The sequence below is a fragment of the Schistosoma mansoni genome, chromosome 6, assembly GCF_000237925.1.
Source record: "Schistosoma mansoni strain Puerto Rico chromosome 6, complete genome".
Lineage (NCBI taxonomy): Eukaryota > Metazoa > Platyhelminthes > Trematoda > Strigeidida > Schistosomatidae > Schistosoma > Schistosoma mansoni.
The window spans coordinates 11675144-11691119 of NC_031500.1; the positions used below are offsets into that span (position 1 = coordinate 11675144).

Consider the following 15976-nt stretch of genomic DNA (forward strand, 5'->3'; position numbering starts at 1 on the left):
AATTGCAGCCCTAAACATCAATGAGAAGATCCAAACAAACAATACCAAGTGAATTGAATGTGTATGAATGTTGTCAGTTCACCATGAAAACTAGTTTAAGTGATAATTTTAATTCAAATTATAATCTAACTTCAATTCATTATTGTTGTATCTCGAACTTAGATTCTTATTAAGTCGCGCAATACTTGAGCACTCGAACGCTGGAACTCTTCTAAGTCGCAAAATGAGAGAATACAGAAGACTGGTAAGTAGGAATGTTACTCCCAAAACAGTGTCAAATATAGTACAAAAATCTCATTTATTTATAGATTTTCGGTGAAAGTAAATCATCATTTCGGACAGCCAATAGACACATAGGGGGGCTTTCTTATTCATCCAATAGGGGAGCTACACGTTGACATTCTAAAATGTTCCACTAGCGGTGATTGGATAGAATGTCTTCGGCTGTTTCTGGGCTTCTTAAGGCTTCCTTGAGTTTGCCAACGAGCCATCCTTACAATTATATTTCAGTATTCTAAGTCGATTTAGGTTATATATACAATAAAATTTTATTACTCAGTGAAGTAAACTCATTTATTTACTGAGTATACTATACTGTACGTAAGAGTGATAAATGTGAATATATGTCAATTTAACCCAATTTCGTCATGATATAATGATATTCTTCTATTCTAAAAGCCCCTGTTTTATTTCATATTATTTTAAGGGTATATACTGTATCAAATAGATAGTTTCATCCGTCTGTTATGATCTGTTTTATGCCATAGAGATTACTTCTTTTCTGCAATATAGAATAGAAGGGTTATTGCATCAAGCGACTTTATTCAATTTATTACTGATAGTTGAAATCATGATTCAATTGAATCTAGACCACCATGGAAAACCTGGAAGCACTGGACAGCCATTTCGTCCTATTGTGGGACCCCTCAGCCGAGCGCATCCACGATCCCGCCTCACGAGATTTGAACCCAGGACCTGTCAGTCTCACGAGCGAGTCTAGCTTCAATTGACTCATGATTTTAACTATAAAATTACTAAAATTTCCACACAAAAAACCCTTCTGATAATTACTGATAATTTTATAGTATTGATATTGTTTAGCTAAATCTCATCTTAAACAATTCGTTGGCTGAAAGTCTGTAGGATTTATTTCATGCCTTGAATAGTTCTCCAAGTTAACAATCCTTAATAATTAATATAGAGAACTGGAGAAGGCTTTATTAGATCAGTTTTTTAAAGTGATTAGTCTACATTCACTTTGTAAGAAATTTGCAAGGTAAAATTCAGATAGGTTATAATTCGCTTGTAAAACCTTAAAGGATCAAATCTGAGTAATCACAAACTATGGGGATTTATGCTATTCAAGCTATGGTAAGATATATCACCAGACGAACTATTTTGAAAATGTTTAAAAAAGAGAAAGGTTTTGTGTAGTGACTTGCTTTTCTTGACGAGAACACGATTGGAATAATGGAAACAATTATTATTATAACCAATTGTACCAGTGATTGTTTTACCGTACTCATTGTTGTTTAACTGTATCAAGGTCACTTCTCGTTCCGCTGTCCATCTTGTGGGTTCGAACTTTCCTACGCTCTTCTCTTACTGCCTGTAATCTTTGGCGCGTCTCGGTATTCATTCGATACCATGAGATTGCCAATAAATATACTCTATCTGGACCAGTTACAGTCTTCTGGTTTGCGAGTTATCGAGGGAACCAAGTCGTTTTCGGGCGCGTAATCTTATTGTAGTGTTGATCATAGTCAAACGCGACTCGACGCCATCTACATTTGGACTCAAAGATGTTCCGTAAGTTATATAACATTTGTCTTGATGACTTCATTCCTCTGTGTTGATATGGTAGTAAATTTAAACCTATGGATATATGTACCAGGCTCTACATCGTTTTTGAGTGATTAACTGGGCTGCATGCAATCAATTTGTTGTTCTAAGCAAACGTACACTGTGTCTTTGTAAAATATGAAAATCATACAATGAATACGTCATTTGCACATGTTCCTCAAGTTGTCTTTTACATGCTCCATCATTTTTCCAATTCTTTTGTTACTCCGATTGCTCCCGTTTTCCTTCCCGTTCTCTTTGTTTCTGTTATATCCGAACGAATAATAAATGAACGGTGACTGCTAGGAACTATTTATGAACTGTTATGATACATATATATTTTTATTGTCTAACTGTTAAGTAACTAGATTACATTGTGTTGTGTGCTGCTTATGTCAATGTAAGTAGTATATAACGATAGTCAGGAATAGAATGTCTGGCAGCAGAAGGTTGAGAAGGAAAGAACGGGAACAGAAAGCAATTGGTATGGAAATGCAGGAACAATGAAGTGTGAGACGATTGACTGATATTCGCAAAAGGAACAGTCAAGTTTGAGACAATTGATCAACATTTTGTAAATGAAGTATTTACTGTATGGTTTTCAGATTTTACTAAGATGTTCTGTAATTTCGTTTTCAAATCCATTTGGTTGTGTCCACTTGTTATCTCGTTCACTACAATATGTATATTCATATTCGTTTCACTATAAGCTTATATTTGATCTACTGACTGTTGTCATACTATTTACTATTCTTAAGTTATTCTCAATTTATTTGTTACAGTCTCTCGAAACCACAGACACTTTTTGGCTCGATTTTGTATAATTGTTATTTTTTATTTTATGGTATGATACGGTCTGGTCTTCTTATATACGAGCCCAGTATGTCTCAAATATATAATTCATACGGTAGAAGCTGATTTTGGTGTTCTGGACTCAACAAGAAGGGTTTGACGAGAAGGTCCAGTAAAGACTCTAGGCTGCTCCAACCGATCAACACACCATTAGTTTGGCACAGTGCTAAGATTATATAGGTTGTATTCTGATTGGCGAATAAATCACGTGATAATTAACAGGGCACAAGTGATGACAGTTTCAGTCTTCTGCTTTTAAACATTCCACTTCCTATTCTTGTTACATACTACTTAGATCTGTCCACATTAGAATCGCAAACCATAATATTACAGAATAAAAGGTTATTATTAATATTAATCAGATTTAAAACTGTATATGCTAACGTTGTGTTATTTCATTCAAATCTAAATTTCAAATATCCTGATCTCTTGATAAATTTAAATAGAGCCAGAAGAACAAGATTTGCAAGATAAATGTTCTTTTTACTTTAATAAAAAGATAGTACAATGCTAAATTAATTATTCAAAAAATAATGACAATATTAATAAAAGTAATAACTCCTCCTGTAGCTCTTCTAGGACTACTGTCAGTCCCAAGTCTACACAAAGGAGGAGGGTTGGGCATGGGGTCGGTAACGCCATCACTTAGAAAACAAGATTGCTAAAAATGCGCTAACCAGAATAAACAAATTAAACAATTTAAACCCTATCCTCCGAGTTCAAGGAAGAATTATGACGCATCATGATGAAAGCCAAGATTCTTCGGAAGTCACGAGACCGATGCCACTTCTAACAACCAGAGCGACAATTAATATAGGTACGTGGAATCTCCGGACAATGTGGGAAACCGGGAGGACCAATCAAATAGCTGAGGAAATGAGGAGATACAAATTGGAGGTCCTCGGAATCAGTGGAACCTATTGGACCCAAGCTGGACAACAAAGTTTTAGATTCGGGAAGGATGATGTTGTACTCTAGTCACGAAGAGGAAAATGCTTCGCACACTCAGGGAGTTGCTATAATGCTGTCCAGAGAAGCGAGAAATGCACTTATGGGATGAGATTCCCATGGACCCAGGATCATCAAACCATCCTTTAAAACAAAGAAGAAGTGATCACAACGAATGCTATCCAGTGTTATGCACCCACCAATGATAGCAATGAAGACGATAAACATCAGTTTTATGAGAGGCTGCAATCAATCATAGAGAAATGCCCATAAAAGGACTTGATAATCCTGATGAGAGACCTATACACCAAAGTCGGAATGGACAACACCGGATATGAAGAAGTCATGAGATGACACGGACTGGGAGAAAGGAACAAGAATTGGGAGGGATCTGCAAATTTATGTGCATTCAACAAAATGGTTATAGGCGGCACAATATTTCCACCACAAACATACACAAACCTACATGGATCTCACTGGACTACACCACAGAGAACCAGATAGATCATATTTCTATCAATAAAAAATTCTAAAGGACAATGGAAAATGTGAGAAATAGGAGAGGAGCTGACATACTTCAGATCACCGCTTGGTCGTGGCCAAGATGGAACTGAAGCTAAAGAAATACTGGACAACTGGGGAAACAGCATTGCAAAGGTTCAATACAGCTTTCCTTCCGGATACTAACAAACCCAACCAATTCAAAATAACTCTCAACAACAGGTACAAGCTCTACAGGATCTACTGAAAGAACAAGAAACTACCATGGAGGATAAACCGAAAGGGATCAAAGAAACACTAACTTCAATGTGTCAAGAGGTGCTGGATCGCAACAAGCATCATCACAAGGAATGGTTCTCTATTGAAACCCTGGACAAGATTCAAGAAAGGAAAAACAAGAAGACGGCAATTAACAACAGTCGAACAGGAGGAGAGTAAGTCAATACACATGCAGAGTACACAGAGGCAAACAAGGAAATGAAGAAGAGCATTAAATTCCACAAGCAGAAATATATGGAAGAACTAGCAACGACAGCAGGAAAAGCCTCAAGAGAAGGAAATATGAAACAACTATATGATAAAACGAAGAAACTAGCAGGGAAATATAGTAAACCAGAGAGACCTGTCAAGAACAAAGAAGGAAAGAAAATCACGGAAGTTCAAGAACAGAAGGGTAGAATAATTGGAGGAACTGCTGAATAGACCAGCCCCATTGAATCCGAAGCGTTCAATTACCTGAAAACCATAAGTACTGGACATTTGTTTTGTCAGGATTCTAGAAGTTAAGGACTCACCTCAAGAATTCACTTTCCTATTTCCGATCCGCAGTGACAGGTTATTGTGTGCTCACTGCCGAGGAATCCCACACAAGAACAAAAAGGCTATGTAGTACCTCAACCTATAATAGATCTGTAACGAATTCAGCCCATAAAAAACCTCAAGTTCTCAAAATTCCGATGCTCTCATTGTTTAAACCTTAATAGTGAAGAATTAACCAATAGATATTAAAATGAAAATAATAGAAGCTCCCAGCTGGCGAGGGAATTAGGAAAAGACGTTTCAGGTGGATAGTGCATACATTGTGGAAATCAAACTGTATCACTTGGTAACCTCTAACTCAGAATCCTTAAGGGGAAAAGAAAAGAGGAAAACAAAGGAACACATTGAACAGAAGAATGAAATTAGACGTCAAGAGAATGAACAGCGACTGGAAAGAAGTGGAAAGGAATACCAAGGACAGAGTTCGATGAGAAATCCTGGTGGGCGGCCTATGCTCCTCTACGAGGGTTAACAGGAATAAGTATATAAGTCAGTATTGTATTTCTATCATAGTGAATTATTTACCTACTTCACATAATCGAAAATATCTTTTTAATAAAAGAAAATGTCAACACTTTAGAAGAATAATAAAATTATGAAATATCTGTTGAATTGGAATTATTCATTGTATCTATATTATTATTATTATTATTATTATTAGTAGTAGTAGTAGTAGTAGTAGTAGTAGTATTACCACCAGTCAAATTAATAGTATCATTATATAACTGTTGTTGAATAAATGTTCTGTGTGTAGTAACACTTGAAAATACATACCAACCATTTCCAGCTATTGATGTAATACCAACAACACGTCCATTTATATCAAAAATAGGACCTCCACTATCTCCAACATCTGGTCCTTGATGATTACCATTAATATTAGAACAAAGTGCTCCATCAGTTGGTATTTTAATATTTTTTGGACATTCATCCAATTTTATTATACCTATAATTATAATTAAACACATAAATATGTATATATATGAGAAAGACAGAGAGAAGTATTTTCTTAGAACATCATAAATAAGTGAACAATATTGTTTTCTATTAGATCCTCATCCGGCCCTACTCTAATATACAGTAATATTTATATGCATATACGACTGACTAGAGCAGTAAAGAGAACGTTTAAATGCAGCTGACCTCTGTCTATCGTAATCGACCCGATCTATGGTGATTCCTCAACTAAAGGATAAGTTACCTGGTTATGCCACTCTTATATGTGTATCTACGAATTCAGCTGGTCCTGTGGAGAAAGCTATATTTGGAGCACTACCAGACAACTAAACCAAAGTGTTAGTGAACACCTCCTTTCGTGGTTAGGAAAAGGTACTGTCAAGACAATACGGTGCTCAATTCTTTCACATTTGATCGATAGCAGTCATATAGTTGACAGAAATAAGTCATTTACTGTTATTTATCGTATTCCTACTAGTTTTCTTTATCGAGTTCGATCTCGTCTCTTACATATAGCAGAAGCTATAGGAGTTCAAGCCAAAACTCCAAGTCTTTGTGTTCATTAGACATTTGTAACACCATGGTTCTAATAAGGGGATTCATTTATTATTATTTTCCATACTATTTTCATTACCTTCTCCAAACATTTTCTTTTTTCTCAAATATACGTTACACGGTCCAATTATCTGAACACTTCTAACTACGTGAACTTATAATTTTTATGAATGTTATTTCAGTGTCTATATTTTTCTAATCATTGACCTAATTCCTATTATTATTCTTATCACAACTAGTACACCTGTCATTGCACTATCAATTTGTAATCTATTCCACTGTTATCACTGACTAATAAACTGCCTTGATTGGTTTAATAATTTCGTATATGCATACAAATATTACTGTATATTAGACGCGCTATGCTGACTAGTATGGAGGATGGTTGGAAGAGAGTTAGGGGCGACTAAACGAACTAGCTGGACTAGGCAGATAGCAGGGCTGATACGCACTCTAGACTGCTCGTAAGGTTTTTCGTGTGTCACTGTCCCAATCGATAATTCGCGGCTCATTGATCGGCGGTCTTACAACGTTCATATATTAACAGGGCACGTACGCACTCACACATTATAACAATATCTTTATATACAACCTTTCTTTTATATATTACCACTACTAAATTAACTACTTCTATAAATCCGGTGTTCATCTTGTTGTGCTAATGAGTGAGGTATGGCAACTTGGACCGATGCATATGTGTGCCTGGTCCTATGTTGCAGCTAACTGACTGACCGACTGAATCGTTTATATAAATATTATTCTAAATCATAAATATAAGAATTTACTTACCTAAACGTAATTGACCCATTGACATTTCAATTGATTTATCTTCACCAAAACCTAATACAAAAAAATCTGTATTCTTTTTTTCTTTTTCTTGTGTATCATTCATAGAATAATTATAATTTAATAAACCAATTTCTATCCATCCTTTTGAAAGATGAAATTTTTTATTTAACATTAAAATTGATATATCAGGTGAACCACCTAATTCATCATGGTTACTAATTGATCCACTATTAAGTTGATGACATTGATTTTTATAGGTTGTAGGATAAATAAAATGGGTACCGAGACGATATTGTATATGAGGTGAAAAACGTTCATTTATATGGGTTAAATTGGCATAAACCTAAAAAAATATTTTTTAAAAATATTTTTTTTATTATTTAATGAAAATAATATATTTCAATAATGTGTAATGAATCTTTCATTTTAAACAATATTTACTGGTAGGTCGTGGGTTTGGATCTCGAGAGGCGGGATCGTGGATGCGTACTGTCAAGGAGGAGTCCCACAATAGGACGAAATGGCCGTAAAACAGTGCTTCCAGGTTTTTCATGGTGGTTTAGCTTCAATTGACTCATGATTTTAACTATGAAAATACTGAAATCTCCACAAAACCGCTTTTGAATATTTATTAACTTATAGAAAAGTGAGAAAAAATAAACATTATCAGTATATGGTTATGGAGATTATTATGTTTTTGATTGAGATCATGAACTGATTGATTTTAGATCATCACTGAAAACCTGGAAACATTAGATGGTTGTTTCGTTCTATTGTGAGACTCCTGAGCAGTGTGTGTCCATGATTTCGCCCGCGGGGTTTGAAACCGAGACTTTCGGTCTCTCATGCGAACGCTTAACCTCTAGACTACTGAGCCGGTATCCAACGGTATTAATGTCAAACCTCAACCAATTCACGAAATTGCGAGACCATCTTCTATTGTACTGAAATAGATACCTGTCTCTACTTGATACGGATTAGCTCCACTGGTCACGTCTTCTCACTAGAACTCCGAGAATTCCCTCACGAAGCTAGTCACTAGGAAGCACATGGTAATTATCAGTATAGGGTTTCGGAAATTATTATGTTTTTGATTGAGATCATGAATCCCGTGAGGTGGATCGTGGATACACACTGCCGAGTCCCACAATAGGACGAAACGGCCCTCCAGTGCTTCTAGGTTTTCAATAATGGTCTAACATCAATGTGTTCATGATCTCAATCAAAAACGTAATAATAATAACTAAGTGAAGATATTGAGAAAAAAAGTGGAATTTATCATTTTAGTTTTGTAGTGACTTGGCTTCTAGATAATTCCTTAGGCTTCGTTTGTCAATCACTCTGATAACCGTTATTTAAATAAATCCAAACAGTGTATGAATTTAGAAAGCAATAGGAAGAACCGACTACAGTTTATTATTGGATAGTGCAGATAACAAAGTTACAAACACATCAAGCGAATTCGAGTAGAAAGGCCAATGCACTCGAGCAAGTGAGTACACAGGCGGATTCAGAGTCAAATCGAATCGAATCGAAGCAAAGCAATAATTAGGTTCAGGCATATATATAAGGAAAAGCGAATGATTCATCGAACAATAATTAAGGAACTAACACATAAGCTAGAGAGAGATATGTGAGTAGGATATCACATGTGACCAAGCATACATGATCATACAGACAAGATAGTGATAATAATAATAATACAAAGAAATAGACAAATTGTTACTGTTCTAATAACACTGTCTGTTATATAAGTTAATAAAAGAGCTTGGCAAAATTAATTGTACGAGATGTGCTATAGTTTAGTTAAGCTATATACATTTGATTTTGTTTTTAAATTTACCATAGTGACTGGTTTTAAATCAGTTCGTTTATAGTCTCCGAATAGTGGATTATAAATATGTCCTGAATGCTAAACGGAAAGCCTATAATTTTTAACCTGATCTTTTTACTAACTAATGTTTTACAACTAAATAAATAGTGTTATAAGCAAAGACGGATAGTGGCTAGCAGTGGAATCCACGACACGCGTTTCGTCCTATCTGGGACTCGTCAGCTGGATGTAACTGCAACTCAGAGTTGATGTTCACTATGGGACTTGAATCCAGTACTGTTCGCTTCAAACGCCATCGTGTTATCCACTCAGCTACTGAGTCCTGATAGCCGCTTGCTTGTGCAATGAGGTAAAGTTTAAATTCACTTAGTATTGTTTGGTTGAATCTTCTCATTGATGTTTAGGGCTGCAGTTGATCAGCTAATTGAATAATGCGATGGCGTTTGAAGCGAACGGTAATGGTATCGGGTCCCAGAGTGGACATCAACTCTGAGATGCAGGTACATCCAAATCACAAGTCCCGAATAGGACGAAACGCGCGTCCTGGGTTCCACTGCTAGCCACTATCCATCTTTGCTTACCACGCTTATGAATTTAGGCTATATCGAGGCAATACGCACAGTATACACATATGTCAATTAGAGACTGACCAGTTGCAGTCCTAAACGTCAATGGGAAGATACAAACAAACAATACTAAGTGAATCTGAATAAATAGTGATTGAGTATAATGAATACATCTATGAGAAATCGATTTGTCGTGAAGTAAAAACTCTGGAAATTATGTTTATCTGTTACTAAGGAATTACAATTCAAAATGGATTTCTTGAAGTTCTAGTGAAAATCCATGATCAGTAGAGTCTGATCCGTGTCGGATATGACACAGTTCTCTACCTCAGACAATGGATGAAGGGTTACATAAGATAGTGGATCGACTGAAGTTAGACAATAACACCTCTGGATGCCGGCTGAGTGTGATCTAGAGGTTAAGAGTTCGCACGTGAGATGGAAGGTCCTGAGTTCTAATCCTGCACGCAGGGTTGTGGGTGTGCATTGCTGAGGAGTCCCATACTAGGACGAAACGACCGTCCAGTACTTCCAGGTTTTTAATGGTATTCTAGCTTAGATTGACTCGTGAATCAAACTGTGAAAATTACAATTCTTTCAAATGCTTGACATTATTCGACATATTTTAGATTGAGCCCAACTACAATCATGCAATCAACTAAAGTGATGTAGAGGTGTTGAATTGAAAAGACGGCGACATGGAGAATAAAATAAAAACGCTATGAAAATATAGTAAATCGATCATTGATTATCAGTTATGAATATTAGAGTTGAATAAATCACTCATTTTAGAAAATTATGATAATTCATCAATCAGAAGGGGTTTTGTGGAGATTTCAGTATTTTCATAGTTAAAATCATGAGTCAATTGAAGCTAGACCGCCAAGGGAAACCTGGAAGCACTGGGTGGCCGTTTCGTCCTATTGTAGTAGGTCCTGCGTTCGAATCTCGCTCGCGAGGCGGGATCGTGGATGCGCACTGCCATGGAGGAGTCCCACAATAGGACGAAACGGCCGTTCAGTGCTTCCAGGTTTTCCTTGGTGGTCTAGCTTCAATTGACTCATGATTTCAACTATGATAATTCATCAAGTTAAATACATGATTCTCGGAGAAATGGATTCCACAGTAATTCATGAGAAAAAATACTTGGAAAAAAGTTCAAAGTCATAGGGTCATTTTTTGAGTTAATTGTTAGGAGAGTATCCTAAAAACCACATTATTATTAATGGCTTTATTGAATATTATATTCTTGGTACATTATGGAATTCTCAGCATAGAGTATTTCCACAAGTTTCCTTTTCTTACTTGTTCATCGATCCTAACGATAAATATTGACTGGTCGCCAGTAAGATGTTGACAGTTCAGAAATTGATATCTGAATAATTTTCTCTTTTTTTCAATGCATATTACCAGCAACCAAAATGTTGCTGATTGTACTTTTCTGTAACTTGTACAGCAAAAAGTCATAAACTTTTCATAAACGCACTTAGATGGGTTATGGGATTGATAGACATAATGATGTGGTAAAACAAATTAAAACAGACAGCTTGTTGAAATATCTAAATGTGAGGAACAGGTAGCCCAGATATTCAAGCAAGCCACCAAGATACCGTTATCTAATATTGACACAGAAACTTATCGAACACAAAGTACTTAGTTTAGACAGTACAGCATTATTAAAATTCAATACATAACACTTTTTCTGTCGCTATGGATTTGTTTTGAATAGAAACATGGGATATAATTGAAATATGTTACTGTTATATCCCGAGGAGAATTGTGAATGGTAACTTTTGAGGACTGTTTATGGACCAATATGATATGTATATTTCCTATTGTATAATTGTTAAGTAACTAAAGTATCCATATTCGTGTTCCTCTTATTATAAGCTTCATTTTGACCCATAGACTATTACTGTACGATTTACCATTCCTGAGTTATATCCAGTCTATGAATTACGGTTCCCCCTATTCACAGCCACATTTTGCCAAATCTTGTACAAATATTATTTTCTATTTTATGGTACGATGTGGTCTGTCTGATTGGTATATAAACTCAGTATGTTTGAAATAAATGATTCATATTGCAGAGGTTGTTATTGATATTCTGGACTTAACTAGCTGGGCTAGGCAGAAAGCAGGACTGATAAGTACTCAAGACTGCTCATACGGCTTTTGTGTGTCATTGCTTTGATCAATAATTCACTCCTCGCTAATAGGCGAGCCACTCGATATAACAGTTACAATCATAGTAAAGCTGTAAGAACAATAAAACAACTCTACAAATTACTATTTTAGTTTCTAGATAAATGAATTATTTCATGCTAATAGGTTGTTATTTACTTTAAACAGTGGATATAAACACGATTTTTTGTCCTGAACTGAAATTGATTGTCTAACCAATGAACTTTCCGAAGTATACAATAAATAAATTGTTTGACCTAGTTTAGGATTCCTCCTTAGTGTACACATACACATAACTCATGTACAATTAGATTGAGAATCTTTGAATCTTCCAGTAATCAAGATAGTATTGAACAACTGAGTTAGAATCCAATAGTCCATAATTTCAACTTGCGATATAAAGTAGTCATCATTCAATATTATCTGAGATATCTGTCTCATGCACGACATTATTCACTTCATAAGTCAGGGTTTTTTTTACCAAGACTCTCAGTAATTCTTTCTTTGACGACTCATTCTGTGCATGGTTGTTATTGTTTTTGTAATTTTCAGAGAAGTTCCAAACTAGTCATTGTTAGTTTGAGTAATTTCTACCATCATTTTCAATTAGACCTTCATTAGGTTTTACTCCAATATACAAAGTTATGTCTATATATATGCCAAAGCATTTGACTAGCCAAGGCAATTTGTGATTGCATAACTAATTATAAACAAGCAAAATGTACACACTGATCGTGAGATGATAGGTGGATTACAACTTATAAAAAGCAAAAATCAATAAAATCAAACTATCAAAATAAGAATCAATAAAAATTACGTAATAAGAGTGTAAAGAATTAGTTTCAATATATAAGTAGTAAAGAGATTGGTAAGGAATGAAAAAAAGATGAACAAGGGGTAAAAAGAATGAGTAAGACTGTTAAATAAGACTCAAGTTTTCTCTGGCCATCAAAGAGGCAATGGTATTACAAATTTATTTTGAATACATGAACTGAGGTTGGTCTGTGGAATACTTTTAGCTTCCTTTTATGAAAGGAAAAAGATCAATTCTCAATATAGTAGAATGAAGATAATTGATAAATCATACTGAACGCTTTAAATCTGTCTACCGCATGACTACTACTGAGAAAATGTAATAACTTGTTTGGTAGTAAGTCCGATATAGCTTTCTCTTCTAAATCAGCTAAACTGACAAATTGACGGGGAAGTGGAGTTACTGAATAGTTTAGCCTTTAGTTCAACAACCACTGTTGGTTGATTAGAAAATGAGAAACATAGACAAATCACATAAAACGTTCACTTTATTGCTCTGACTAGTCTATTATAAAGAAGATCGTTAGTCGTATCACCGTTGAGTAGTAACCCTATATCTCTAACTTACTGTTCATTGTATACATATACTTCTTCAGAAAACCTTGTGAGTAACCAAATTACTAATTAGTGATATCGTTTGAGTATATCTTTCTTTGTTTGTAAGACATATAATCGGGGGTTTTTTATGATGAATAAGGAAGAGACTAGAGAAATGTGTGCATAACCAATTAGATAAACCTTTTATTTGCATACTTCTAATGATTAGGTTATCGACCTTTCTGTTTGGCATTTTATAACTTCTTTCAAATACCTTTTATCTATCAGTTTTTCGATAATATATTTTATTTAGGATAGAATGATCTTTCATTGTAAAAGTTTAGAAAGTATTACTTTAAGATCTTTAAGAATTCGAACAATGATTTGTTTCTCTGATACCTACTGTCTTGGAAATGAAATGTGAGACTTCTTTATGCGACGGGATAAGAAGATTATACAATTTATGTCAATATTTTTTACACTAATTCATTATGAAATTCGGTCTGGGTAACAAGTGTGAACTTCGTTCAGTGTAACGTTGTGAAGTCAGCCTATTCTTGTGTCAGTTCAGTAAAAAACTTTGTTAAATATGACACATGTGAACGTAGGTTCAGTGTGATAATTGTATTCCCTGCAACGATTAGGGAGAACTATATTCAGTATGTTTTTTACAATAAACCGATGTATCTTTCCCTATATATGTTATTTTAAAGCGTATGTAAAATTTTTTATTTTGACCTAATGACGACGTTAGTTTGGTGACCCAAGAAATCATCATCACACCAGTCCTTCGTATTCTCACTTTGAATAGTAGTAACTGAAGTGGTTCCCGCTTCAAAGTATAAGTAGTAGGATCGAAGAATTGCAGTAATTCCTGATTGTTAAGTATAAGCAGTAAGATCAAAGACCAAACAAGTATAATAACAGCAACGATACACAAACAGCAATGGGAGCGACCCTAGATAAAACAGCGGCAATCGGCGAATCTAACACTTCTTTTTATAGATTGGGTAGAGTCTGCAAGGTACGGACCAGCAACTTTGCAGTTATATGGTATGGAGAATGTACATATCTAAATCTAGAAGAAGAGGTAGTTGAAACTTATAGACTAATATCATCTATTTGATTGTCATTACTGACGAACAAGTATTCATGATCTATAACCCATTTGTATTGGTTTCTGGAATCTTCCCATTAATGCTCAGAACTACAATTGATCAGTCTCTTTTGAATATGTACATCCTGAATGGATTGCCTCGATATTGTCATTAAGTTACAAGCATTATAAGCAAAGATATATGGTGGTTAGTAGGGAAATCTAGAACGCACGTTTCGTCCTATTTAGGACTCAACAGCTAGATGTATCTGCATCCCAGAGTTGATGTTCACTCAACAGTTAATGTGATGGTGTACTGAGTTCGAGTCCCAGAGTGAATATCAACTCTGGAGTGTAGGTACATCCAGCTGACGAGTTTCAAATAGGACGAAATGCGCGTCCTTGGATTCCACTTCTAGCCACTATCCATTTCTATTTATACTCTTATCTATTCGTTAAAAGTTAAATATTTTAATCTTTAAGATGATATTTCATCCTATACCTTGATAACTATCATTCATTTATCATAATGCATAAATAAACAAAAAATTTTATTCTTGCCTACCTACTTCATATGTTGGATCACCACATGCACAATGTCCAGCTGTTAAAATTTTATCAGGTGCTATAATTGTTCCAGTACATAAATGTGTATTACCAAGTAATAATACAATCATTGGAAATTCACCAAGATTTACTGGATAACCATTTTGTATACGATATTCTAATTTCATTGCTAATAATATAAATAAATTAGTAGATATATATATAATAATAATAATAATCCAAATCTTGGTAAATGTTATGCAATCACTCATGATTGATAATGAGATCTTGTTTTTGTTGCTAACTGATAATAATAATAACAAAATCTGAGAAACAAAATTATTAAAAACCAAAAAAAATCTTTTTACGAGTACTTTATTGGTTATTTTTTTTTGAGTAGCAACACCACCACCACCACCCTCTCTCTCTCCAGAAAAAAAAATCATTCAACACGCATATCCAGTGAACTATTGAACAGTGATCGCATGATTTATTCATGTCGTCATATTTATAAATAATATGGAATAAGTAACCTTGACTAAAGGGTCATATGTGATAATTAAAATTTTGATTTTGAATTAAAATATAATTTTTATGAATGGTCAGAAGAAATTTTGTAGAGATTTCAGTATTTTTAATAGTTGAAATCATGAGTCAATTGGAGCTAGACCACCATGGAAAACCTGGAAGCACTGTTTGACGGCCAACTCGTCCTATTATGGGACTCTTCAACACTTAACCGATAGACCACTAAGCCGACATCCAACGGTGCTCTGGCTCGAAAGTGGTAGGTCCTGGGTTCGAATCTCGCTCGCGAGGCGGGATCATGGATGCGCACTGCCAAGGAGGAGTCCCATAATAGGACGAAACGGCCGTCCAGTGCTTCCAGGTTTTCCATGGTGGTCTAGCTTTTATTAATGGATTATAATATAATTTTATTGTGAAGAGAACTGAATATTTTTGGGATTGAACGGAGAAAATTTACAAACATGTATGAACATATTTAGTTGGATATGACTTACTTATGTCGTGGGACATAGGCTGTCAACTAGTAACGTCCAACTCATCATCTTAGGCTCATCTTTCCAGTTATTGTCAAGTTCTGTTTATTCCTTTGATATCTGTCTACAGTTCCCT

The 15976-nt window shown here is 35.0% G+C and overlaps 1 protein-coding gene across 1 annotated transcript; it reads right to left on the reverse strand.

The window, feature by feature from the left end:
• Window positions 1–5105: 5105 nt before the first annotated feature.
• On the reverse strand, window positions 5106–15027 carry Smp_141450 (subfamily S1A unassigned peptidase (S01 family); the record flags this gene model as incomplete). Its single annotated transcript, XM_018798257.1, is given in 5 exon segments — window positions 5106–5118; window positions 5737–5908; window positions 7264–7459; window positions 7465–7490; window positions 14859–15027. Coding segments are annotated over 5 exon segments (576 nt in total).
• Window positions 15028–15976: the final 949 nt, after the last annotated feature.